General features: G+C 37.4%; 2 protein-coding genes across 5 annotated transcripts in view; one reads left to right on the top strand and one right to left on the bottom strand.

Moving 5' to 3' along the window:
• The window catches only part of gfm2 (GTP dependent ribosome recycling factor mitochondrial 2), a 17329-nt gene extending 11529 nt beyond the window's left edge, over positions 1 to 5800 (top strand). Inside the window, exons 15-20 of one of the 2 annotated variants that reach the window (XM_046838872.1) lie at positions 1161 to 1237; positions 1326 to 1464; positions 3623 to 3811; positions 4087 to 4202; positions 5206 to 5388; positions 5489 to 5800. In XM_046838872.1, the coding sequence (XP_046694828.1) occupies positions 1161 to 1237; positions 1326 to 1464; positions 3623 to 3811; positions 4087 to 4202; positions 5206 to 5388; positions 5489 to 5617 (833 nt within the window). In that variant the 3' untranslated portion in view covers positions 5618 to 5800. Of the gene's footprint in view, positions 1 to 1160; positions 1238 to 1325; positions 1465 to 3622; positions 3812 to 4086; positions 4203 to 5205; positions 5389 to 5488 lie in introns of those variants that run through there. The other variant, XM_046838873.1, reaches the window with a different exon arrangement.
• On the bottom strand, positions 5785 to 24218 carry hexb (hexosaminidase B (beta polypeptide)). Of its 3 annotated transcripts, XM_046838877.1 has the most exons (14): positions 23893 to 24218; positions 23177 to 23322; positions 22348 to 22413; positions 21769 to 21815; positions 17386 to 17496; positions 16163 to 16264; positions 14898 to 15030; positions 14325 to 14505; positions 14033 to 14119; positions 13879 to 13951; positions 12548 to 12722; positions 6963 to 7053; positions 6485 to 6589; positions 5785 to 6039 (listed from the first exon to the last, which is right to left on the bottom strand). In XM_046838877.1, exons 1-14 carry the CDS (start codon positions 24153 to 24155, stop codon positions 5976 to 5978), a joined length of 1644 nt encoding a protein of 547 aa, XP_046694833.1. In that variant the 5' UTR covers positions 24156 to 24218; the 3' UTR covers positions 5785 to 5975. The 3 variants fall into 3 exon arrangements, with proteins under 3 accessions (XP_046694833.1, XP_046694830.1, XP_046694832.1); XM_046838874.1 differs by lacking the exons at positions 12548 to 12722; positions 21769 to 21815; positions 22348 to 22413; positions 23177 to 23322; positions 23893 to 24218 and adding exons at positions 8575 to 8752; positions 17619 to 17665; positions 18204 to 18269; positions 19027 to 19195; XM_046838876.1 differs by lacking the exons at positions 21769 to 21815; positions 22348 to 22413; positions 23177 to 23322; positions 23893 to 24218 and adding exons at positions 17619 to 17665; positions 18204 to 18269; positions 19027 to 19194.

Below are 24218 nucleotides of genomic sequence, written 5' to 3'. Positions count from 1 at the left end.
TATTTAGCACTCTAGCATGAATTAGTCAGCTTGTTGACATATTTCCACCAGAGGGCAGCAGAGAACTAGAATTTGCAGTTAAAAAATGTAATTCCTAAAGACATTGGACTATGGATTAAATACTCGTAGATAAAATGTAATATTTTGATTCATTATAATTCACTATGATATTATGTAACAAAATACTGCTATATTACACATTATACAATATGTTGTATGTATATGTTTTAGAAAACGAGTGCTGGGAATAGAGAAACTCGTGAAAAGCCATAGTAAATAAATAGTATTCCACCTTCAGCAGCATCCGAAAACGTGTCCAATATTTTGCCAGTAAACCAGATTCATACAGTATCTAGAGAGAAAAACATTTTAAAAAGAAAGAAAAGTATCCCATCTCATTATTATTATTATTTTAAATACATTTCAATCCACTGATAAAACAGAAGTGCGAATCAGCTACGTGGTCACATGATTGGAAAGAAATTTACAGGAAGGCTCTGTTCTCAAAGAGAGGGATAAACATGGAGGATGAGTGAAATTCATTTCAATGCAAAAGCAAATAACTATAAGGACATGAGCTTTCAGGAAAAGTGTTTGGTGACTGTTTATTTATGGATGGTTAATGGCTTTCGTCTAACCCATTTTTTTTTTTTTGTTCGCAGTGCCAGTTCTTTAATTGGTCTGTCATAAAATGTCAGTGAATATCGAAACTTAAAAGATAAGGCCATCACATGCCTGAAGTGAAGGACATAATAAAAAAAAAAAGAAAAGTGCACACCCAGAGATTCTAGTGCAAAAAATAAATAAATAAATACAAAGAAAAAAAAAAAAAATATATATATATATATATATATATATATATATATATATATATATATATATATAATAATAAATTGTCTTGTTCTTTTGGCAGATACTTTTGGTAGTTTTAAGTATTTATTTCTAAAAAATAAAAAAAATGCAACCTTTCGATAAAATAAGAACAATTTTGAAGCTTGAAATTAGAAAAAAATTCAATGTTTAATATTTTGTAATAATATTATTACATTTCGATATATTTTCCTACTTATTTCACTGTCAGGGCTGCTGTTTTAAACACTACATTGATCAACACCTTCTGACTAATTAGACCCGATGTTTTGTTTATTTTTCCACTGCAGATCTTGAGCATGCTCTGAAATGCCTCCAGAGAGAAGACCCCAGTCTGAAAGTCAGGACAGACCCGGACTCTGGACAGGTAAATCTTTGCTTGATAATTTGGTTATTTCATTATAAACAATGCAATTTAATTGAATTTTTTTTCCCCCCTCAATAACATATTGAAGACAGTTCTCTGTGGTATGGGAGAACTTCACATTGAGATTCTGCATGATCGCATTAGGAGAGAGTACAACCTTGAAACGCACTTGGGGCCGCTACAGGTTGCCTACAGAGAGACCATCATGCAGTCAGTAACCACAACAGGTAAGAGTTCTAATTGGGACGTTAAGCACTGCTTTATCGGTTTTTCTGCTTTAAAAAAAAAAAACTGAATCCATAACGCTTTATTCACACAGGAATCTGACTTGATTAATACCCGACTTGAACTCACAGATAAAAAGAATTCCAGCAAAAAAATCTATTGTAAGAGCCGAAAGCGGAAAGTACCGAATCAAAAAACTGTAGTAGTTTGTGTTTTTGAACACTTGGTTGCAGTTCATCTGAATTTATGGTCATTATTTAAACAAAAGCATGATAATGGACACCAGCAAGATACAGTGATCAGAAAAGATGCTTGGACATGTGACTTTTCCAGCCATGTTCCAGCATGATAAAGCCCCTGTGCACAAAGCCAGCTTCATGAACACATTTAATTCAATTCAATTCATTTTTATTTGTATAGTGCTTTTAACAATGAACATTGTCTCAAAGCAGCTTTACACAGATAATGTGGTGATTAAAAGTAAATATGTTCTTTGTAAGTAAGTTTGTCCCTGATGAGCAACTGTGGCAAGGAAAAACTCCCCGAGATGGTATAAGGAAGAAACCTTGAGAGGAACCAGACTCAAGAGGGAACCCATCCTCATCTGGGTTGCACCGAACGTCCATTTATTGCAGATATACAATGTTGTGGGGTACAGTGATGATGATCAGAAGCAAACTGTATTCCTGAGTCAGTGTAGCAGACTGTTGACATTAACTACAGTCCAATCCATCCTCAAAGCTCCTGTTCTACTCCGAAATTACATGGAACCACCCAAGGTGTTGATGAGAAACCGTCCCAAGCTGCACATCCAACACATGGATAGTGAAAGTTCCTGAGTGGTCTGCTATAGATCTCTGACCTCAACCCTATTAAACACCTTTGGGATAAATTGGAATACAGTCATTGAAACCTAACTAACAGCAAGTTGCGGATTATCTTAATGGGACCGAATGTATAAACATTAGGAATAACATTTTAAACTATGTTTTTCACAATTTTATTAAATTTTTAAAACATTATTGTATTAAAGTTGCATAATGTCTAGATGAATTCACTAAGTTTAGTTAATTAATGTTTATTGATATTAAGTACACTTAGCATTATTTTCCAAGCATTCTAAAAATTAGAAAACAGAATTCTACGTCTGGAACCAGAGTGTAAAGGACCTTGATTTGTTTAGCTGAACATAAACTAATCTACAGTGCAGGTTATAAAGAATGCCTGTGACCCACTTAGAGGTCAGAGACCTTAATGAAGTTCATTACACATTTCTGATAACCAGAACCATAACAAGGAGGGTTTAAAATGAGTTTGTTCTGTTTTGTTCTAGCCTAAAAACATCACAGTTTATTGGTATGGCATAATTGTTAATAAAAAAGTATTGTTAAAATATACATTGTATGGACAATAAAGACTTGTGCACATTCAGTTCAAAAGAGTGCTAGTAGGAGGCCTGGGGTTCAGTCAGAACTTCAATTCATCCCAAAGGTGTTCAATAGGGTTGAGGTCAGAGCTCTGTAGCAGGATAGCAAGATCTTCCATTACAACCCATGTAAACTGCATCTTCATATCTTCCAAGAGTTGGCTTTGTGCACATGCTGGAACTGGTCTATTTCACATGAAGGAGAATTTTTTGAGACTACATCCACAGACATCACACAGACCTTGCCTGGATCCAGTTCTGGGGTGAGTTTGGGAAAGAACCACTTGGCTGGAAAAAAAAATCAGGTGTCCCAATACTTTTTGTTTATCTCCCTTTTCTGACTTTTTTTTTTAAAGCAAACATTTTTTTTTCTTTAAATTTAATCTCTCAAATTGTAAAATTACAATTACTCTTTTTGTTAAGGTGTGTATTTATTATATAAATCTAATTACTCTTTCCTGCAATCTATAGTTTTGTTTTTATTGAAAAAACCCTCATACAACAGCAACACAAGGTTAAAGGTGAAATTTTGTTTATAGTGATATCCTGGTTTATGGTTTAATAGCAGCAGTTTCGATGTATACACTGAACTGTATAACTGTATTGTGTCAGGTGTCAGTGATGTTGATAAGCGATTGCAATCCACACAGAATACCTGAGTGAATAACACGTAACTGTATAAAATCAATGAATTGTTCTAAAAGGTTTAAAGCTGAAAGTGTATCATGTTTCAGACACACTGGATCGCACACTGGGTGACAAGAGGCATGTTGTGACTGTAGAGCTGACGGTGAATCCATGGGAAGCGTCTGCTCCAGGCTGGACTGCTTGTCACCTGACTTATGAGGAGGAAGTTGAAGCACAGATTTCTGCTGACATAAAAGAGGCGGTGGACAGTGGGGTTCAGAGTGCTTATCTCCAGGGTAAATATATAGAGAAATATCCACTGGACCAACATTCTTTTGCTAATTAAGCGTATTATTATTCCTGCCACCATCTCTCTGGAAATCTACCTGATAACATACTCTTTCTTTTGAATAATTAAAACCATTTGTCTTCTATCTTTCTACCAGTAATCGTCTCGCTATTATACTGCCACCTTTTCTTCAGTCTATGAAACATAAACTTTACCGGATGAGTGTAGAATTGCTGTCCATGTTAATACTAAGGTTTGATTGTAATTGGCATTGTTCTGCAGGTCCAGTTCTGGGTTACCCTGTGCAGGAGGTTCTCACTGTAATCCACAGTGTGTGCGTGGAACCTGGAACCTCTCTGGCCATGGTGTCTGCCTGTGTGTCTCGCTGCATGCTTAAGGTCTGTTTAGTCACGTATACTGTTTATATGTATAGTGTTGTTAATGGGAGAGTCACATGACTGCGTAATGCCTTCTTCATCATTCGGTTTAAGGTTTGGACTCTGTGGTGAACAAACTATAGGTGGAAATGATCTCATGCTTCCTGAACCACTCTTTCACAATTTGAGTCTGATGAATACTGTCATTGTTATCTTGGAAAAAAAAATCAATTGATGGAAAAACCTCGTCACCCGTTCCATTCACTTAAGCAGCATTTTTTCGGGCACATAATGTTGCTGGAGCTGGACTTAGACCTGAGCCACCTCCAGATCGTAACACTTCCCCTGCAGGCATGTACAGTAGGCATAATTGGTACATCACTTTATCCTCCTCTCTTCTTACCCTGAGGTGCCTGTCGCTTTGGAACACAGTAAATCTGGACTCATCAGACCACATGACTTTTTTTATTTTAATTGCTCCAAAGTCCAAACTTTCTGCTCCAAATACAATTTTAATTATCCTCACTGATAAGTTATTTTCTTAAGGCTACACAGCTGTTTAATCGCAGTTTCTCGAGTTCTCTTCACATTTTATTATTTTTTTTTTTTACAATTAGATTTTACTAAACATTTTAAGTGATCGCTGCTCCCAATTATACGTTTTTTTTTTAAAGCACATTTTGTCCTTGAAGATGATTTGATCAACAATCCTTTCAGGTTGAAATAATGCATTGGACAGCTCATTCCAATTTTGGTAAATTGCAAAAGATTATAATGCAACATCTTTACTACAAAATGTCTTTCAACATAGTTGTTTAAGAAATAAGAAGCTACACACTGCATGTGTACGGATGCATCTCAATCTTAAAAGTCAGAGAATAATAAAGTTCAATATTTAAAAAGTGAGAATGTAATATTAAATATATAAAAATCTTTTAGATGCCCCTATATATATATATATATAGAGAGAGAGAGAGAGAGAGAGAGAGAGAAAATAGACATTAACCAATGTCTCTGTGTGTAGGGGCTCAAACAAGCAGGGGGACAAGTCTTAGAGCCTGTGATGTCATTAGAGGTGACAGTGGATGAGGAGTATCTGAGCTCTGTTCTGGGTGACCTCGCGCAGCGCCGAGGGACAGTCCGAGACATCCAGAGCCGCCATGACTGCAAGGTACTTTTGGCCACTGTCCCCCTCGCAGAGATGATGGTGAGTGTTTTACTTCAATAAAAAAAATACTTCAGTGATTCTCCAAAGGGAAAATGAGAGTAGTGATATTGAATTTGGGGTGTGTGTGTGTTGTTTTCAGGGCTATTCCACTGCACTGCGCACTTTGACCTCGGGTAACGCTACCTTCTCCCTGGAGCTGGCCAGCTACGAACCCATGAGCCGTCAGGACCAGAACGCATTACTCAACAAGATGGCTGGCCTCTCATGATATCCCTTTCCTTCTCTTGCAGATGATGTTTTAAATATTTTTTATTTTCTTTATTGCACAAATTCCTTTTTTATTTATTTTCTTTGGTTCAACCCATACTGTATATGTTCCACTTGTTTACCTGTTGTACATGAATAATGTCAAATATAAAACAGTGCACATTAAAATCTTTGAAAGTCTCAAGCCAAATATAATCCCTTAAACAATTTTTTTAGATCAAAATAAAACAAGATTGAAAAACTATAAACTAGAATATGTCTCATGAATTAACAGTAAAAGCTAGGAAATTGCCTTGATGTACTCAAACGATTGGAGTTCTTATGGAATAGTTAAACAGTAGGAATTTGTCTTTTGGAGCTCAGAGGCCGCCGTATTCCTCCGGACAAAAGCCCACAAATAGTGGCTCTGCAGGGATGCCTCTCCTGAAGGGGAAAATATATGGCGTTTAGACATTTAGCAGCAATAAACCGCCTTAAAAAGACCCTTATTTTGGGCTAATTTGAGAAAATGTATTGTTTGATTTGCTTTTACATAAACTTCCTTCATTACTATGATCACTTTTGTACATGGTTTAGGTGAAAGGAGAGGACAAGAGCACTATGAATTGGTTCTTTAGAAAACTCCTGGAAATTTAAGAAAACTTTATACTATATAAAAAATAAATAAATTATAAAATGCTCCCCCATTACAGCAAAAAAACAACAAAAAACACATTATAATGTCAATAAAACCCACTTAGAAAATACACTGGTGGCACAGAGTCTGAATGTTGATAGAAAATGAAACATTTCTGCCTTTATTATACTTTTGACATGCTTAAATATATATTGTAACCTTTAAGTATGTTACTTGCAGAATAAATCTCACCTGAGCATGCGGCAGCGATGTTTGGTCAGACGCGTGTAGGCGTCGCCGATGTCTTTCACATTTTCATCACTCCACAACCTTTCAGCTACAGCACTGGCCCGTGGCCTATGAGATGAGACCACACGTGTCAATTATTAAAAAAAAAAAAAACACTAATCACAAGCACACATTATACTGTAAAATCGGAAATCGTGTGCAGGGCTGTGTCGGATGTGGCGAGCAGGTGCTGAACATCCATGGCTAGATAGTAATAAGCCTCAGGTTCGACTGCAATATTGGACTTTGCATCTTTACTGTTCAGTTTGTACAATCTGAGTTTAGTCACTATTGCTGAGTGCATGTTAACCAGTTAGCAGTCACTGTGGAGAAATTCACAGTGTATCCTTTAGCATCCAGCTGCCAAAGCCACTTAATTTAAATAAAACCCTGTAACAGTGCAGTTAAAGAGAACATGATTTTTGATATAAACTGGACTTACCATAGACGTGGGGTGAGGTTGGTAGCATCCACATACTCCCCCCAGAGACACGCCTCCCCACCAATTACAAGCTTCTTCTGCTCTGCTGTACCTGAAGAATCAAATCAGACGGAAACCACTCAATATATAAAGCAAAGCAGTTTATAACACGGTTTAAGAACAAACAAAAGGCTTAAAAAAAACTGCAATATGAATTTACTTTAATAGAACAGAACTGGAAATCTGTCTTGCTTCACTCAACAGGCCTCGAGAATGTGAAAAGTTCATTCTACCCTTTTTAAAAATTTAAAACATTTCAGCATCATGTGCACTGGAACATGACAAATGCTGGTCCGCAAAAAATACACTATATTGCCAAATGTATTTGCTTGTCTGCCTTCATATGCAAATTAACTTGAGTAACATCCGACTCTTAATCCATAGGGTTTATTATGATTTTGGCGATATGGAGCTATAACAGCTTCAACTCTTCTGGGAAGGCTTTTCACAAGGTTTAGGAGTGTGTTCATGGGATTTTTTGACTGTTCATTCAGAACGCCTTTGTAAGAACAGACACTGATGTTGGACAAGAGTGTCTGGATCGCAGTCTCTGTTCTAATTCATCTCAAAGAAGTTCCATCAGGTTGAGGTCAGAACTTTGGGCAGGCTAGTCAAGTTCTTCCACACCAAACTTACTCACTTATGCTGAAGCATTTAGAGTTCCTTTCACTGGATCGAAGGTGCTGCGCGAAAATGAGAGCGACCCGTTCTTTCAACAAATGTTTGTAGAAGCGGTCTGCATGCCCAGGTGCTTGATTTTATACACCTGTAACCATGGAAGTAATTGGAACAACTGAATTCAATCATTTAGATCAGTAAATAAATACTTTTGGCAATAAAGTGTGTAGTAAAACAGCACAAGTTATGTTTTGTTATGCTGCTCAATTACAACACAGGACCATCAACATGCACTTATGCGTTTAAAAAAACTACTTGAACTCTCAAGAGAACTACACCTACTACAGACACAACATACTATAAGAGACTTCCATTTTCTATTCATCTACTAAACTACAGACACAATTTCCTTATGTCTCCACTTGCATGCTAAGCCTGCTTTAGACCAGTTTATTCCACTGGTCTGTTTCTGCATGTTAAAGGAGTGAGGTAAGTATAATGTTCGGGTAGATGTTGGAACAAACCTCTGACCAGCAACTAAGCATCAGAGAGTTTTTCTTACAGTTTATGCTTAAAATTAAGGAAATATTTCCCACGTATAGAACTAAAAGCATGTGTAAAAATCAACATTATTGTAAGTGTAAAAATGTGGATAAACCTGTGTGCTCATTCTGCTGAAAGATAAATTATACAGCGGTGACTCAGTTGTTAAAGGTTGCAAGGTTTTAAGTCCAACCACTGCCACAGTTGCCATCTTGAGCAAGAACCTCAACCCAATCTCCTTCAGGGTTCCTGTATCATGGCTGAATATACATTTTGACTTCAGTCCTCTAATAAGCTGGGATATGCAAAGAATGTACTATAGTGGAAAGTTTATCTGACAAATAATGATTCTTTAACTTGAATTCTCTGTGGTTAACCAAAAGCCCATTTAGCATCATCAACTCTCACACACCATTGAAACTCTGAGGGTCAGCCTTGTAAATGATTTCCCAGTCTTGGCCATATCTGATGCGGTTAAGGTACCAGGGAGAAGACAGAAGGGCATAAAACCCAGCTGCAGTTATCTGGGCCAGCTCACTCTGGTAGTCCGGCTTCTCCTTCCACACGTGGATCTGTGTGTCTGCTTTCAGCTGGGCAGAAACACACACAGTCACAATTCCTTTTTCTTTTTTTTTTTTTTTTTAATACAAAAGCACGCATCATCTTGGTCCAAGCAAAAGTCACTGGGATGTTTAAAGAATACACCCATAATTATGGGTCAAAAGCCACCAGGGTCATTTCTTGCTTTGTTATGCCTATGTGGGACATCAGATTTAGTTAACTCCTTCAAATTAACAACCAGTTAAGTTCAAAAAGCGCATGCACACAAATGCAACACCCTGCATTACATGCGTTATTAACTTCTCACTTGTAGGTGGTATCAAAAAGTTTCGAGACTAGACCCGTTTTCAAAAAAGTACCAAATAGGTTTACACACTATCAAAGTAGTGCCCTTGCACAGCAATTCAGCGCTCCCAGTATTCCTGCCACTTCTGGAATATGTGCTGGAAGTCTTAATTTTGAGGTGTGTCAAGCACCTTCGGCAATGCGAGTTGGATCTCCAAAATAATGTGAAAACCTTTGACCTGAAACTTCATCTTTGGGCAGAGGGTGAAGTCTGCAGGAGACAAATCTGGCAAGTAGGGTGGGTGCAGAAGTGAGATCCTGTAGATTGTTCTCTGGCGATCATCATGCACAAGTTGCTGAATGGTTTCAACATTTTCGGGGAGTTAAGCTCGTTGGAGGTCTTCCTGATCTCTACATGATGAAATCGCAGATGTGGTAATGCATGTGGTCAGAACAGCACCAGTTAGCACCAAAACTGTTTGTTACCACCTCGTTTACTAAAGTTTATGCTGAAAAGTGGGAATTTTTATTACAACAGCCCACCAATTGCAACTGGAAAGCACAGATTCTACAGAAAGATGTTCTACTATAAATAGTCTAGTTCTTGTATATTTATCAGGAATTTGAAAACTATACACCCACAAAAAGTGTGAATGTGTCCAAAGTGCAAAAAGTGTCAATAAAAAACAATTATAAAAGCTTGCAGCAAAAACAGAAGTATACACTGCCTTACTGACAAACATGCAAGCCATGTGCAGCAGAGGTGGCTGATTTGCACTGACTAGAGTGAATGTGTTTCGCTGCTTTTCCATACAACAAAATGTATTTGCACATGAAAAGGCATCAGTCCAGCATTTCAAAAAAGTTAGGGATATTAAAAATATGTAATATTTCACAAGGCAGTAGTATAGTTAGTATAGTTAGAATAGTGTAGTTCTCACCTCCTGTCTAGCAGGAGTAGGGTCGCCAAATTCCAGGAATTTCCATGAAAATAATGGGAAAATATGGGAATTAACAGAAATATATGGGAATTAACCTGGAATTACTGTGAACGAACTAGACATTTTAGTAATTGCAGGGTAGCCTATAACCGTAACTTAATGTAGTTGAAAGAAAGATTTTGCAGGATAATCTTGGTTAAAAAGGACCAGATGTAATATTTGAATTTTCAGAACACTTTAAGAACTGCATTAAGCCCATACCCCCTACATGCACTGTGTATTCCTCCATAACATTACACAGATCGTTTCTTGACTCCTGTTGCCAAAAATGGCCATCAGATTTATTTAAATGACATAATTATTACATAACTCCATGTTTTAAACTGCCTTGCACTGTGTGGAAGTTATTGGGCAACAAAATTATACCATTTGAAAATAAACACACTGACTAAGCAGACATTTATGTGCGATATAAAGAATTTAAATTTAAAAAAAAAAAAACTGTCTAAAAAAGATCATCCCCCACAAACAATCCTAATCAGTCACCTGTGAGGGAACCACCCCTTAACATTTAGGCTGTGACCACCACTGGAATATTGAAGCCACAGTTCTGCATTCGAGTCTGAAGATTACATCCATTCAAGCAAGTTTTGATATTACTTGGTAAATCTATTTTATGTACAGGGTTAAAGTTTAACTAGCAAATAGCAAAATGTGTTTATACAGTAGCTAGCCAGCCAGTAAATCATCAAAGCATCACAATGTCTAAGGCTAGCTACTGCAGTGCAAGCTGTGATGCTCTTTGTTCTACCTTCAGCTAGCCAGCTTTTTTTGCTATCATACAGTAAGTACAGTCCTGGTCAAAAGTTTGCACATATTCCAATTTTAAGGTTTTTGGAAGTCTCTTATGCACATCATTAAAGCCCACATTTATTTGATCAAAACTATAGGAAAAAAAACAGAAATATTAAGAAATATTATTACAACTTGAAATGTAACTTTCTAGTAATCAAAGAATCCTGACAAAACGATCACAGGCTTTAAAAATATTAAGAAGCTGTTTCCAATATTTGAAAAATCAGTATATTAAAATGATTTCTGAAGGATCATGTGATACCGTGTGCATCACAGAAATAAATCATATTTGAAAGTATATTAAAAATCACTGTAATAATATAACTGTTTTGTTCTGTATTTTTGATATATGAGCAAACTGATCAAACACAGGCTTGATGAGCATAAGAGACTATTTCAAAAACATTCAAAATAGTAATGTGTCCAAACTTTTGACCAGTACCATATATACATATACAATATAGTTTGTTTTAGCAAGCATGCTTATTGGGGAGAATTTGAGTGTGTAATTTCTTCATTTTTTTAATCCGTATCAATTCACATGCATGTCAGCTTATAATGAAACAAAATGCGTATATTTATGTTGATACAGTTTATATATATTTCCCCAAATTTTTATTAATTTCCATAAATTCCTATTAATTTCCATTATTTCCTGGTTAGTTTGCAACTAGGAATATTTCCAAAGTTCCCATGGATAGTTTTGGAGATTTTCTGCCCCTTTGCAACCCTAAGCAGGAGTAGTGTGAAGCATGTAGACAACATACTGTATTCTGGACATTAATATTGTGATGATCAAAATGAACTTTTCAACTTAGTGCTCGAAAAAGTACATACAAGTATTATAAGTGTTCCTAAAAAAATGTCCCCTGTGATTGCAATGTGCCATATAAAATCAGTGTGTTGTACAAATGATGATGCGAATTGTACGACTGTTTGTGTTTTCGATGTTTAAGTTATACTAGACCAACCAACACTGTATGGGCTGAAGATTTCTTAAGTGAGCCAATCACAAAATCACACCCCTCTACAGATGCTAAAAATTAAAATGGAAACCTGAACGGTAGTATTTTGTATAGAGGGAATATGGGCTCAAAAGAAAGAAACTACTAGAAATAAATCAACCTATAAAGAGGAACCACTTACAAGACTAACCAATAGTATTCTCAAATCTAACATGCATTCAACATATAATGCGCAGACTGTAAAATTGAAAGTAAAGTGTCATGCCATTATGTATGGTAAATTCTACGTAATACATCGTTGTGAGACCTTGTTGGAAAATCTAAGTGCACAAACAAAATGAGTGGAATAACATCTGATCAGAAGCAGGTAGTATCAAGACAGGTAGGAAGCACACCAGCCTAATAACAAACCATTGCCAAACCAACTACAAGGCCAACGTTAAAAGAAAATAAGGACAGACAAATAAAACAGAACTTACTGTCAAACTGAATGCATTAAGCTGAACAAATCCTAAACCCAAGGCCTGGGAATGAAGCGAAAGCTAGTCTCACAGCTTTTCCCGTGAGTTACATTAACTACTAAACTGGAATTTATCTGAACAGACTGTATAGTAGGGAACAAAGGTGATGACAAGGTATCCTAAAGGGAACACATATCTACTACTGGCTAGTCATAAATAAATTACCATATAAATATATGTGAATCAGGCATACTGTGACCATAGATACCTACATTATAAAATCTGTATAATAAACAGAATTCACTGAGAAGACCAACCATTGAAACTGAGCGGCTCGACCTTGTAGTACTGCTGCCAGTCCTGTCCATAACTAATGTAGTCCAGGTACCAGGGGGCAGCGAGAATGGTGTCGAAACCTGCCCCAGTCACATTGAGAAGCTCCTTTTCCAAATTGCTGTTTATCCAAACTTCCACCACTGTGTCAGCTTTCAGCTGCAACAAGCACATAACTCATTGGATGGCTTATACAACAACAAAAAATCGGATTACAAAAAGACCCACTGGTTGAAAAAGCAGAAATACAGATCACTGTATGCCAAGCAGGTGTGGGAGAAAGGTTAAAAAGGTTAGCAATGCAGCTAGACAGCTCACAATGGACATCACTCATTATTTTCCTTAGTCATTATAACCTTGTAATAATAAGGATGGTTTTTTCCCTACAGTAAATCTATGACAGATCAATCATATTGGCAGAGTAGCCAATTTTTTTTTAAGACAACAATTACATTTACACAATTTGTCCTTCACTTCAAATATACACTACATGGACAAATGTTTGTGGAAACCTGACTATTAATATTCATGTAATTGTGTGCATCCAATGTTGTGATAATAGTTATAGTGGAAAAGAACCTCACGGCTAGAAAAGTCAGGTGTCCCAAAAATGTTATCCATATAGTGTGGTCAATTAGCATGACTGCTGATCTTGCTAACAAATTTTTGAACCTTTAAGTTTACTATTGTCCATCATACTTTGTCTGACTAAAATATTGTAGTAAAAATTGTTTAAAATTCACGTTTTGCCAAAGAAATCTTTAAAATCCCAGAAGAAGTAGAATCATGGATAAAAAGTGATGTCAACTGTGCATTTGAGCACTGGATTATTAGACAATTGGTAACTCCAATTAAAAAAGCTTGAAATTACCTTAATCATCAGGTCAAATACTAAATAGTGCCTTTTCCGCATAAAAGCTTAGTCCATAGGGTAAAGCATTATAGCACACTATATGCCCAATACAACACCGCTTGAGATTGAGCCACAAAATGTTTGAAAATACTGAGAAGTAGTAGTAATCCAATGACTACTTCTGCTAGCTAATCTGATCACAGAAAGAGAAACCAATTGTCAAATAAAACAGGAGCAATAAAATGTAAAAAAACAACATAAATGGTTCTTTTAAGCTTGGCATCCATGCCAATCACAGTGTCTTTGCATTAATGACATCACCTTGCATTTTCTAACCAAGTAATAAACCCTGTATTAAGACAGTCCTCTTCATACCCAGTGATTTTGCTTGGAGCAAAGACTGTAGCTTTGTTGCTTTTTCTTGATTGGATAAAATATGGAGCAATAAAAAACATCTCTTACCTTAACGCCATTGTCAAAGACTTCCTGCCAGACCATGTAGCCCTTATTAGTGGCTTTTACAATGTCAAGGAGTCTAAAATTACATTTCATTTAGACATTACTGACATTGGTTTAAAGGCTTCAGATGCTGGATTTTTATGAATAGATCTCCTACCTTTGAATATAGTAGGATTCCAGTTTTTTGAAGTCTTGTCCAAAGCCCTGCTGTGCCATAAATTTTTGGACATCAGGGTTTGACTTCCTAAAAAGGAAACAAGAGGGAAAACCATGATTTTACATAAAAATACACTCTGAGGAACACAAACCAAAGCTTGCAATGTTTTAAAAGCTGAAAGATCGTCTTATCCACCTCTTTTATATCTTTTTGTGCAATATTTGCTGCATAACTTTTGAAATAACCAAATGTAGTGAAGAGCTAAACTGCTTTTCGAAGCATCTTTTCTCACCAGCAGGAGAAATCGACCTCGTCTCCCCCAAGATGGATGTAGGCGTCAGGGAAAACAGTACTGATTTCTTTGAAGAAGCTGGTCATAAAGTCGTAGGTGGAGTTGAGGATCGGATTTACAGGTCCAAATGTGCCTGAAGGAGAGCTCCCTGAATAGCATGGGGTTAAAAGCCCAGGCTGACCTACAAAAAGATTTGACACCAAGGCCATTGATTTCTATTATAATTTTGACCAGTTGCACTGCCAAATTTAGTTTTGAGTGAATGATAAAAATACCATTATGCTTGTACACTTATGAGCAATTAAACTAATCATTTGCAAACACATTTTATCCATTTGATATAAAATCAATCTGTAGTTGACTTCCGCTGTAGTCTAACCAAGCATGCTTTTGGGTTTTCAAAATGTCCATTTATTCAAAACAACATATGCACCATGTGACAAAGTCATACCACTTCCTAAAACTAAATTCTGTTTATTATCCCACAATAGGCAACACACACACACAAACAGCAAAACGTCATCTCCAAAACACACATCGAGCAAAGTACAACCCATACGACTTGTCACTAACCTGCTCCCCATGACCGAGTGTGGCCCGGAGTGTCGAACTCAGCAACGACTCGTATGCCTCGCATACGAGCAAACTCGATCACCATTTTCACATCAGCCGGTGTGTACACGTGTGTGTACGGGTGATATGCTCCCTTTTGTAACACAAAAACATAAGTAATACACACTCTTCTAATTGCAGCTTGAATAAAGGGAACTAGAGTATGGAATATTTCTGATGAGAAATGCAGCAGACTTGATTTGAGACTTTTAGCCTACGAAGAGAGCAGAACACCAGACCAGGGTGGCTACTGTAACTACAGCACTATGAAATTATCCACAAACAGTGATTTATATATATATATATATATATATATATATATATATATATATATATATATATATATATATGCCTACCCGCTATTTCCAGGACAGCAGCCGGAGAGAATAAAAGGAGTATTTTTTTTTTTAACTAGAAAGCAAACTAATTTGTGACAATAATTACTGCAGATAATATATACTAATAAAGTCAGTGAAAAGTTAATGAACATGAGTCTACATGCTGTAAACCGTAGAAAGGAATCTTTAATGTAATGTGGCATCCCATCTCTCAGCTGAACCTGCTTTTCTAAAAAATAAGTAAGCAATTAGGTGATGACTATCATCACATGGAGCCTGTGTTGCATTAAAGGCTGAATTCAGTGGTTCCCTGGAACTCTGCCAATTTTGGATGCACCCCCACAGCCAATCACATAAACGTGTACTGTACACTGTTGTTTGTTGTTTATTTCTTTTTTTTAAGCCAAACCATGACTGAAATTCACTACCATGATTCCTTATGCAGAACATAACTCATACCCTTATCTACCATTATTCTACATAGAAGGGATTAAACACTGAGCTGATAAACGATATTCCTTCATACAGATGTGTATGCCTTTCTGAAAGGACACCGTCGGTTCTCTTACTTCTTCAACCATACCATAATATACAGATTAGTTTTGCGATTGAATTTTAAGCATGGCACTACTGCAACCGATGCAAGAGCAATCTAATAAAGTTTTAGTTTTACCCTCTGCGTGCTGAATTTCACATTATGCACCTGGTGGCTATTTTCTGTAGGCGATCACTTGTGGTGTCTCGCAACAAATGCAATAAGAGAGTCTGCCACCTTTTTTTTTTTTTAATGGTTTACAAACTGAATCTTTTTTTTTTTTTTTATCAGAAGTAAGTACAGAGAAGTGAAAATGACAGTTTTTCCTGAAAAGATTGTACAAGACTGCTTACGCGTTGACTGATGTCAGGGAAAGTCTGACTCATGAAGGGAAAAGAGTTATCGTCCACAATGTGCCAGTGGAAGACGTTAAACTTGTTCATCGCCATGGCTTCCTGCAAAGATGGTAGAGAAGATTTGGTTAGACAAAGTGTTTGTGGGGGAAAAAAAAAAAAAAAAAAAAAAAAAAAAAAAAACTAGATCTATATTTGCAAACACAATCAAAATCAAAGTTTGCATTAAACACAAATGACTTTAATAACAGATACATGTTACAGTTTCTGAATATCATCAGCTATATAAATTTGATATATAAATAGTTATAGTGCTCCCTGGTTCCAAGACATAAAAATGTATCATGACTCCAATCCAAGTATAATTTATACCATGGTCTGTCTAAAGACTCGAGTATGATTGGCAGGAAGATGTGCGCTCAAACTGTTGAATGCATTGGTAGTTCTGGTGAGTTTAATATACTTTGTTCTATACTCATTCTATAATTACAGAGCATTTAATTCACAATCCCAAAGTCTCCCACTCTAACAGCTATTTAAAAGATTTATCATAATTAATTCAAATAAATGCAATCTTATTACAGCACTTTCAGCATATGATTTAAAGTGGGCAGAATTCTAGATCTAACATACATTATAAGTAACTAAATTATATTTTATTAATTAAAAATGTATTTATTCTTTCAGTCAGTTTTGCACTGCAAACATCAGTGGCAGTTTTAACTTGTTTCAAATTGCATGGTACAATATATAGATTTGTATATTAGCCTCGTTTCCTGAAACATTTCTCCCAGCACAGTTACATTAACTTCTGGCACAAAACTGCCTTAGAAAACAATCTACATGCAGAACGTATGTAACTACACAGTAGCTCAGTCAACATGTGTAACAACTGACTGCGGAATGGAACCAAACAGGACACCTTGCTTCGTTCAGACACTGACTCAGATCAGGATCTTGTGATGTGCATTCTGTGTTTGGTCACAAGAACATAATGGTTGACATGTGAGATTCACATTTTTAGTGTCACCACTTCCTTGTTTCACCACTACCTACTCCCTTGTTATTTATTACATTTTTTTTAAACAAAGTGGGAGGAGACTAACATTAATAAAAACTAATAACTAAAAAACCCAACAGAAGTAGTTTATCTAGTAAATGTATTATACATGTGCACATCTTGATGAGATGTTACTTACACCACCCACACAGTAATTGCTTACCAAATTGGCCAAAATGACTTTGAGTGGCAGGAAGTGACGAGATGAGTCCAGCAGGATGCCTCGATGAGCAAAGCGAGGAAAGTCTGATACGTCGGTCTTGTTGATTGTAACCTGGTGGAAAGAGATGTAAAATATGTATAATTATTTACTAATTGCAGTTAGATCAGGTGTTTGTTTGTTTTTTATTATTATTATTAAAATAGTGGGGTTCACTGCAAGGAGAATGAACTCACGGCTCCATAATTATCTTTGTACACCAACTGGCTGAAGGTCTCAAGTCCTTACAAAAAAAAAAAACAGTCATAAATAAGATGCATGGAAGAAAATGCAAATAAAAAAAAACAAATAAACAGGTAAAAATCTATTCCAAGTTCACATCCTGGAGTCACCGTAGGCACATAAATCACACATCATCTGTTTTGATGGTGCCAGTGTTCAGCATTGAGTAGCAGAGCTTAGACACACACATTATACTTCATTTTATAATTAATAATTAAATTTTTTTAACAATAAATTTCATTATTTTAACATAAACAATCTGTGTGTTTTATATATAAGCTTTAGTCCATTTATCTGTGCCCCAATGTTACTTTGGTGATATGTGAATTGTTTGCCCAGATAAGCAAGTAAACTCAGAGGCACGATTTCTTATTTACAGAACTTCAAGGGTCCTGGCTAATCTAATATGATATAATAAAATTATATGTTTGTTTACACCGATTGAAAACGTCAAACAAGCACCAATGTACTGCAGGAAACTGCTCACATTTTAATCAAATCAAACAAAAAATAAAGTATCTGGACCAACATCAGCTTACCTCTCAATGCTCCCCATACATTTAAAGCCTTAAGAACAGCTGCAGGTTGGTCCACTGATAGCTGATCTAGAGAAACAGGAAATAACACTTACTTTAAAATTTGACCGTTGCAAAAGACACATCATATTAGCTTTGTTTCCTCTCGCTTTCATTCTCACACTTCTGACTTTCATATGCTAGTAAACATAAACAAACAGCTTTACCTTGCACACTGAAGACTCCTTCCAAAAATGTACACCAATAAACACTATCAATTCTTACACTTGTTGTGTGTGTGTTAAATAAAATATTTGAGTGTAAGTGTATACTATTGACATGAATTAAAATTAAATCATCACTACCCTCTGAGCTGCTGTTACAGGATATGAATGAGCACCTTTTGACCAATCAGAATGCAGCATTTAACCACACTGTGATTAAAGCAACAGTTCAAACATCACAAACACTTTACACAAAATGTAAAAAAAAACAAGACTAGTTTAAGACTAGGATTAAAATAAAATGGCCTGTCTATACTGTGATTTTTGAAAGAATTTGTGATTTGTGAAAGAATTGTGATTTTTTTTGCTGCAATAGATTTGAAGCTCTTAAACAGATGTCATGTATTGGTTAATGGATTACAGTTAATCTTTGGATTAGCAGAAGTGCATTGCTGTGATTTCATGCCCTATTCAAAATTCTAACTTCTGTTTTTTTCCATGAATGTTATGGTCACATTTATTTTTAACACAAAAGTAACTTCCACACAGTTACAGAAGAAATAAAGACAGTATAAATCGTTGTTTTGGTTATTTTTTTCCACGAACGAAGCCTTAGAACTCACAGGATTCATCTGATTTTAGACTCGGATAACCGTCACACTCCGGGTCAGAGGATGTGATCTGCACCTGAAGCTCAGTCAGCTCAGACTCCAGCGCTTTATCCTGGTTCTCCCTTTGCTTCTTCAAATCGAAGATGTAATTAAAATACCTGGAAGAGAAAAACCGTGTGAAAAAGTGTCTCGTCATTGCAATGCAAACGGACTTTAAAACAGGATCAATCACAAAAGGTAGTCATGAAGATGCAGCAGGTACTGATTACCAGTTTAGTGCATGATGCTTTTAACAGTGTCTCAAAGGAAGATGAAGGAACATCTGAATCAAGTCAAGTCAAGTCAAGTCAAGTGGCTTTTATTGTCATTTTTACTATACACAGTGGTACACAGTACACAGTAAAAACGAAACAACGTTCCTCCGGAACCCTGGTGCTACACAAAACAACAAAACAACATAAAGTGCATCGAGTGCAGCCTGGTGCAAACAGTGCAAACAAAAGAACAGTACAGACAGACAGAGTGCAGACAGACAAAACAAGACAAAAGACAAAAACCAAGTATAGCGCCGACTAGTAAACCTACTGTATACTTACATATACAGTACTGTGTGAGGTGAATGTAAAAACTATACCCAGGAGAAAATACAAACAGAAAGAGCAATGTAGTGCAAAAACAGCAGCAAGGAGGTGCAAAGACAGCATGTAAACATTATACTGTAGTATAAAAGGTGCAAAAACAGCATGTAAACATTGTACTGAATATAAACATTGTACTGAATATAGTATAAATAATAATAAATATATAAATGGTGATGGAGTGGATCGAGATGAGTGATGAATGTGTTTAGTCCAGGTTGTACAGTTCAGTTCAGTAACAGTAACACACAGTGAGTGTGTGTGTGTGTGTGCGTGTGTAAGTGAGTGTGTGTGAGTGTGTGTGAGTTCTGTTCAGTTCTGTGTGTTGAGAAGCCTGATGGCTTGTGGGAAGAAACTGTTACACAGTCTTGTTGTTGCGGCCCGAATGCTTCGGAACCGTTTTCCTGATGGTAGGAGGGTGAAGTATGCGTGTGACGGGTGTGTGTGATCGTCCACAATGCTGTGTGCTTTGCGGATGCAGCGTGTGGTGTAAATGTCCATGATAGAGGGGAGAGAGACTCCGATGATCTTCTCAGCTGTCCTCACTATCCTCTGTAGGGTCTTGCGATCCGAGACGGTGCAATTCCCAAACCAGGCAGTGATGCAGCTGCTCAGAATGCTCTCAATGGTCCCTCTGTAGAACATGGACAGGATGGGGGGAGGGAGGTGGGCTTTCCTCAGCCTTCTCAGAAAGTATAGACGCTGCTGGGCTTTCTTGGTGATGGAGCTGGTGTTAAGTGACCAGGTGAGGTTGTCCGCCAGATGAACACCAAGGAATTTGGTGCTCTTGACGATCTCCACAGAGGATCCATCGATAATCAGTGGAGATTGGTCGCTCTGAGCTCTCCTGAAGTCCACAACCATCTCTTTCGTTTTGTCCACGTTCAGAGACAGGTTGTTTGCTCCACACCAGGCAGTTAACCGTTTCACCTCTTCTCTATATGCTGACTCATCGTTCCTGCTGATTAGACCCACCACGGTCGTGTCATCAGCGAACTTGATGATATGATTTGAGCTGTGCGTTGGTGCACAGTCGTGAGTCAGCAGAGTGAACAGCAGTGGACTGAGCACACAGCCTTGAGGGGCTCCAGTGCTCAGTGTGGTGGTGCTGGAGATGCTGTTCCCGATCCGGACTGCCTGAGGTCTCCCAGTCAGGAAATCCAGGATCCAGTTGCAGAGAGGTGTTCAGGCCCAGAAGGTTCAGCTTCTCGATCAGGTGCTGAGGAATGATTGTGTTGAATGCTGAGCTGAAATCAATGAACAGCATTCGTACATATGAGTCCTTGTTATCCAGGTGGGTGAGGGCCAGATGAAGGGTTGTGGAGATGGCATCGTCCGTGGAGCAGTTTGGACGATCGCAAACTGCATTGGGTCCAGGGAGGGTGGAAGCTGTGTCTTGATGTGCCTCATGACAAGCCTCTCAAGCACTTCATCACGATGGGAGTGAGCGCGACGGGACGATAGTCATTGAGGCAGGAGACAGTCGATTTCTTTGGCACAGGAACGATAGTCGTTGTCTTGAGGCACGTGGGAACAACGTTACTGCTCAGGGAGATGTTGAAGATGTCAGTGAAGACATCTGCTGGTTGTTCTGCACATTCTCTGAGCACCCTGCCAGGAATGTTGTCAGGTCCAGCAGACTTCCGTGGGTTAACTCTGCATAGAGTTTTCCTCACTTCAGCTGTGGTTAGACAGAGCACCTGGTCAGTGGGAGGAGGGATGGTCTTCCTCGCCACCACGTTGTTCTGTACCTCAAACCGGGCGTAGAAGTCGTTCAGCGCATCTGGGAGGGAGGCGTCACGGTCACAAGCAGGTGATGTGGTCTTGTAATTCGTGATCACCTGGATGCCCTGCCACATGCGCCGAGTGTCTCCACTGTCCTGGAAGTGGTCGTGGATTTTCTTGGCGTGCGCTTTGCCTCTCTGATAGCACGAGACAGTTTGGCCCTTGCTGTTTTAAGGCCGCCTTGTCCCCTGTTCTGAAGGCAGAGTCTCTTTGTTTCAACAGCGCCGCACATTTGCAGTCATCCACGGCTTCTGGTTGGGCGTGTAGTGTTTGTTTGTTTTTATTATTATTATTAAAATAGTGGGGTTCACTGCAAGGAGAATGAACTCACGGCTCCATAATTATCTTTGTACACCAACTGGCTGAAGGTCTCAAGTCCTTACAAAAAAAAAAACAGTCATAAATAAGATGCATGGAAGAAAATGCAAATAAAAAAACAAATAAACAGGTAAAAATCTATTCCAAGTTCACATCCTGGAGTCACCGTAGGCACATAAATCACACATCATCTGTTTTGATGGTGCCAGTGTTCAGCATTGAGTAGCAGAGCTTAGACACACATTATACTTCATTTTATAATTAATAATTAAATTTTTTAACAATAAATTTCATTATTTTAACATAAACAATCTGTGTGTTTTATATATAAGCTTTAGTCCATTTATCTGTGCCCCAATGTTACTTTGGTGATATGTGAATTGTTTGCCCAGATAAGCAAGTAAACTCAGAGGCACGATTTCTTATTTACAGAACTTCAAGGGTCCTGGCTAATCTAATATGATATAATAAAATTATATGTTTGTTTACACCGATTGAAAACGTCAAACAAGCACCAATGTACTGCAGGAAACTGCTCACATTTTAATCAAATCAAACAAAAAATAAAGTATCTGGACCAACATCAGCTTACCTCTCAATGCTCCCCATACATTTAAAGCCTTAAGAACAGCTGCAGGTTGGTCCACTGATAGCTGATCTAGAGAAACAGGAAATAACACTTACTTTAAAATTTGACCGTTGCAAAAGACACATCATATTAGCTTTGTTTCCTCTCGCTTTCATTCTCACACTTCTGACTTTCATATGCTAGTAAACATAAACAAACAGCTTTACCTTGCACACTGAAGACTCCTTCCAAAAATGTACACCAATAAACACTATCAATTCTTACACTTGTTGTGTGTGTGTTAAATAAAATATTTGAGTGTAAGTGTATACTATTGACATGAATTAAAATTAAATCATCACTACCCTCTGAGCTGCTGTTACAGGATATGAATGAGCACCTTTTGACCAATCAGAATGCAGCATTTAACCACACTGTGATTAAAGCAACAGTTCAAACATCACAAACACTTTACACAAAATGTAAAAAAAACAAGACTAGTTTAAGACTAGGATTAAAATAAAATGGCCTGTCTATACTGTGATTTTTGAAAGAATTTGTGATTTGTGAAAGAATTGTGATTTTTTTTGCTGCAATAGATTTGAAGCTCTTAAACAGTATTGTATTGCATGTATTGGATTATGGATTACTGTTAATCTTTGGATTAGCAGAAGTGCATTGCTGTGATTTCATGCCCTATTCAAAATTCTAACTTCTGTTTTTTTCCCATGAATGTTATGGTCACATTTATTTTTAACACAAAAGTAACTTCCACACAGTTACAGAAGAAATAAAGACAGTATAAATCGTTGTTTTGGTTATTTTTTTCCACGAACGAAGCCTTAGAACTCACAGGATTCATCTGATTTTAGACTCGGATAACCGTCACACTCCGGGTCAGAGGATGTGATCTGCACCTGAAGCTCAGTCAGCTCAGACTCCAGCGCTTTATCCTGGTTCTCCCTTTGCTTCTTCAAATCGAAGATGTAATTAAAATACCTGGAAGAGAAAAACCGTGTGAAAAAGTGTCTCGTCATTGCAATGCAAACGGACTTTAAAACAGGATCAATCACAAAAGGTAGTCATGAAGATGCAGCAGGTACTGATTACCAGTTTAGTGCATGATGCTTTTAACAGTGTCTCAAAGGAAGATGAAGGAACATCTGAATCCTTTATGAGCATGAGAAGACATTCTCGATTTTCTGGATAGTGTGATTCTACAGCTGCCAGGTTTCAGTATTAAAGTTATTAATATGTTCAGATAGCAAGAAATCAGTTGTGGAAAAATAGATAGACTTTCTCTTAAGATTTCTTCATCATCCAAGGGTGTTTTTCCCTTACCACTTCCTTGATTCTTCATATGCATGAGATTTTATCTACATTTATATCCGGATTTCTGAAATGCTGCTGGGTGACAATGATTCATTGTTAAACAGCACTGTATCAATAAACCTAAATTGCATTTAAGTAAATAGTACAAAATTACTTAAAATGCACTTCCGGTTTGCTTGACTAAAAAAAAAATAAACACGAAAATTAGTATTAGTAAATCACTGGTTGTAAGTTCACCTGCGGAAGGCATTTTGGAGCAGGCTGCAGCTCGGCCCCGCGGACGAATCTTTCGCGTGGACGAATCGAAAACTGAAAGGGCTGAGTTTGAACGCAGCCGGGTTCGTCTTGTATTTCTGCGGCAGCGGCCACAACGAGACTTCTTCTGTCTCTCGGTATTTCTCTCCAACACGCTGAAACAGCCAGCCGTTACAATCTGGAACTGTCGATAATATCGTCCCAAATAATATTGCAATCAGCGTTAGCGCGCGCATTGTGCTCATTACGGTGATCTATAATCAGCTGACTTCATGCACGCGACCGGAGGTTTTGTCTAGCTGACCGCT

This window comes from Silurus meridionalis, chromosome 25 (genome assembly GCF_014805685.1).
Source record: "Silurus meridionalis isolate SWU-2019-XX chromosome 25, ASM1480568v1, whole genome shotgun sequence".
NCBI lineage: Eukaryota > Metazoa > Chordata > Actinopteri > Siluriformes > Siluridae > Silurus > Silurus meridionalis.
The sequence above is the reverse complement of the archived record's forward strand: the minus strand, read 5'-3'. Positions and strand labels throughout refer to the sequence as shown.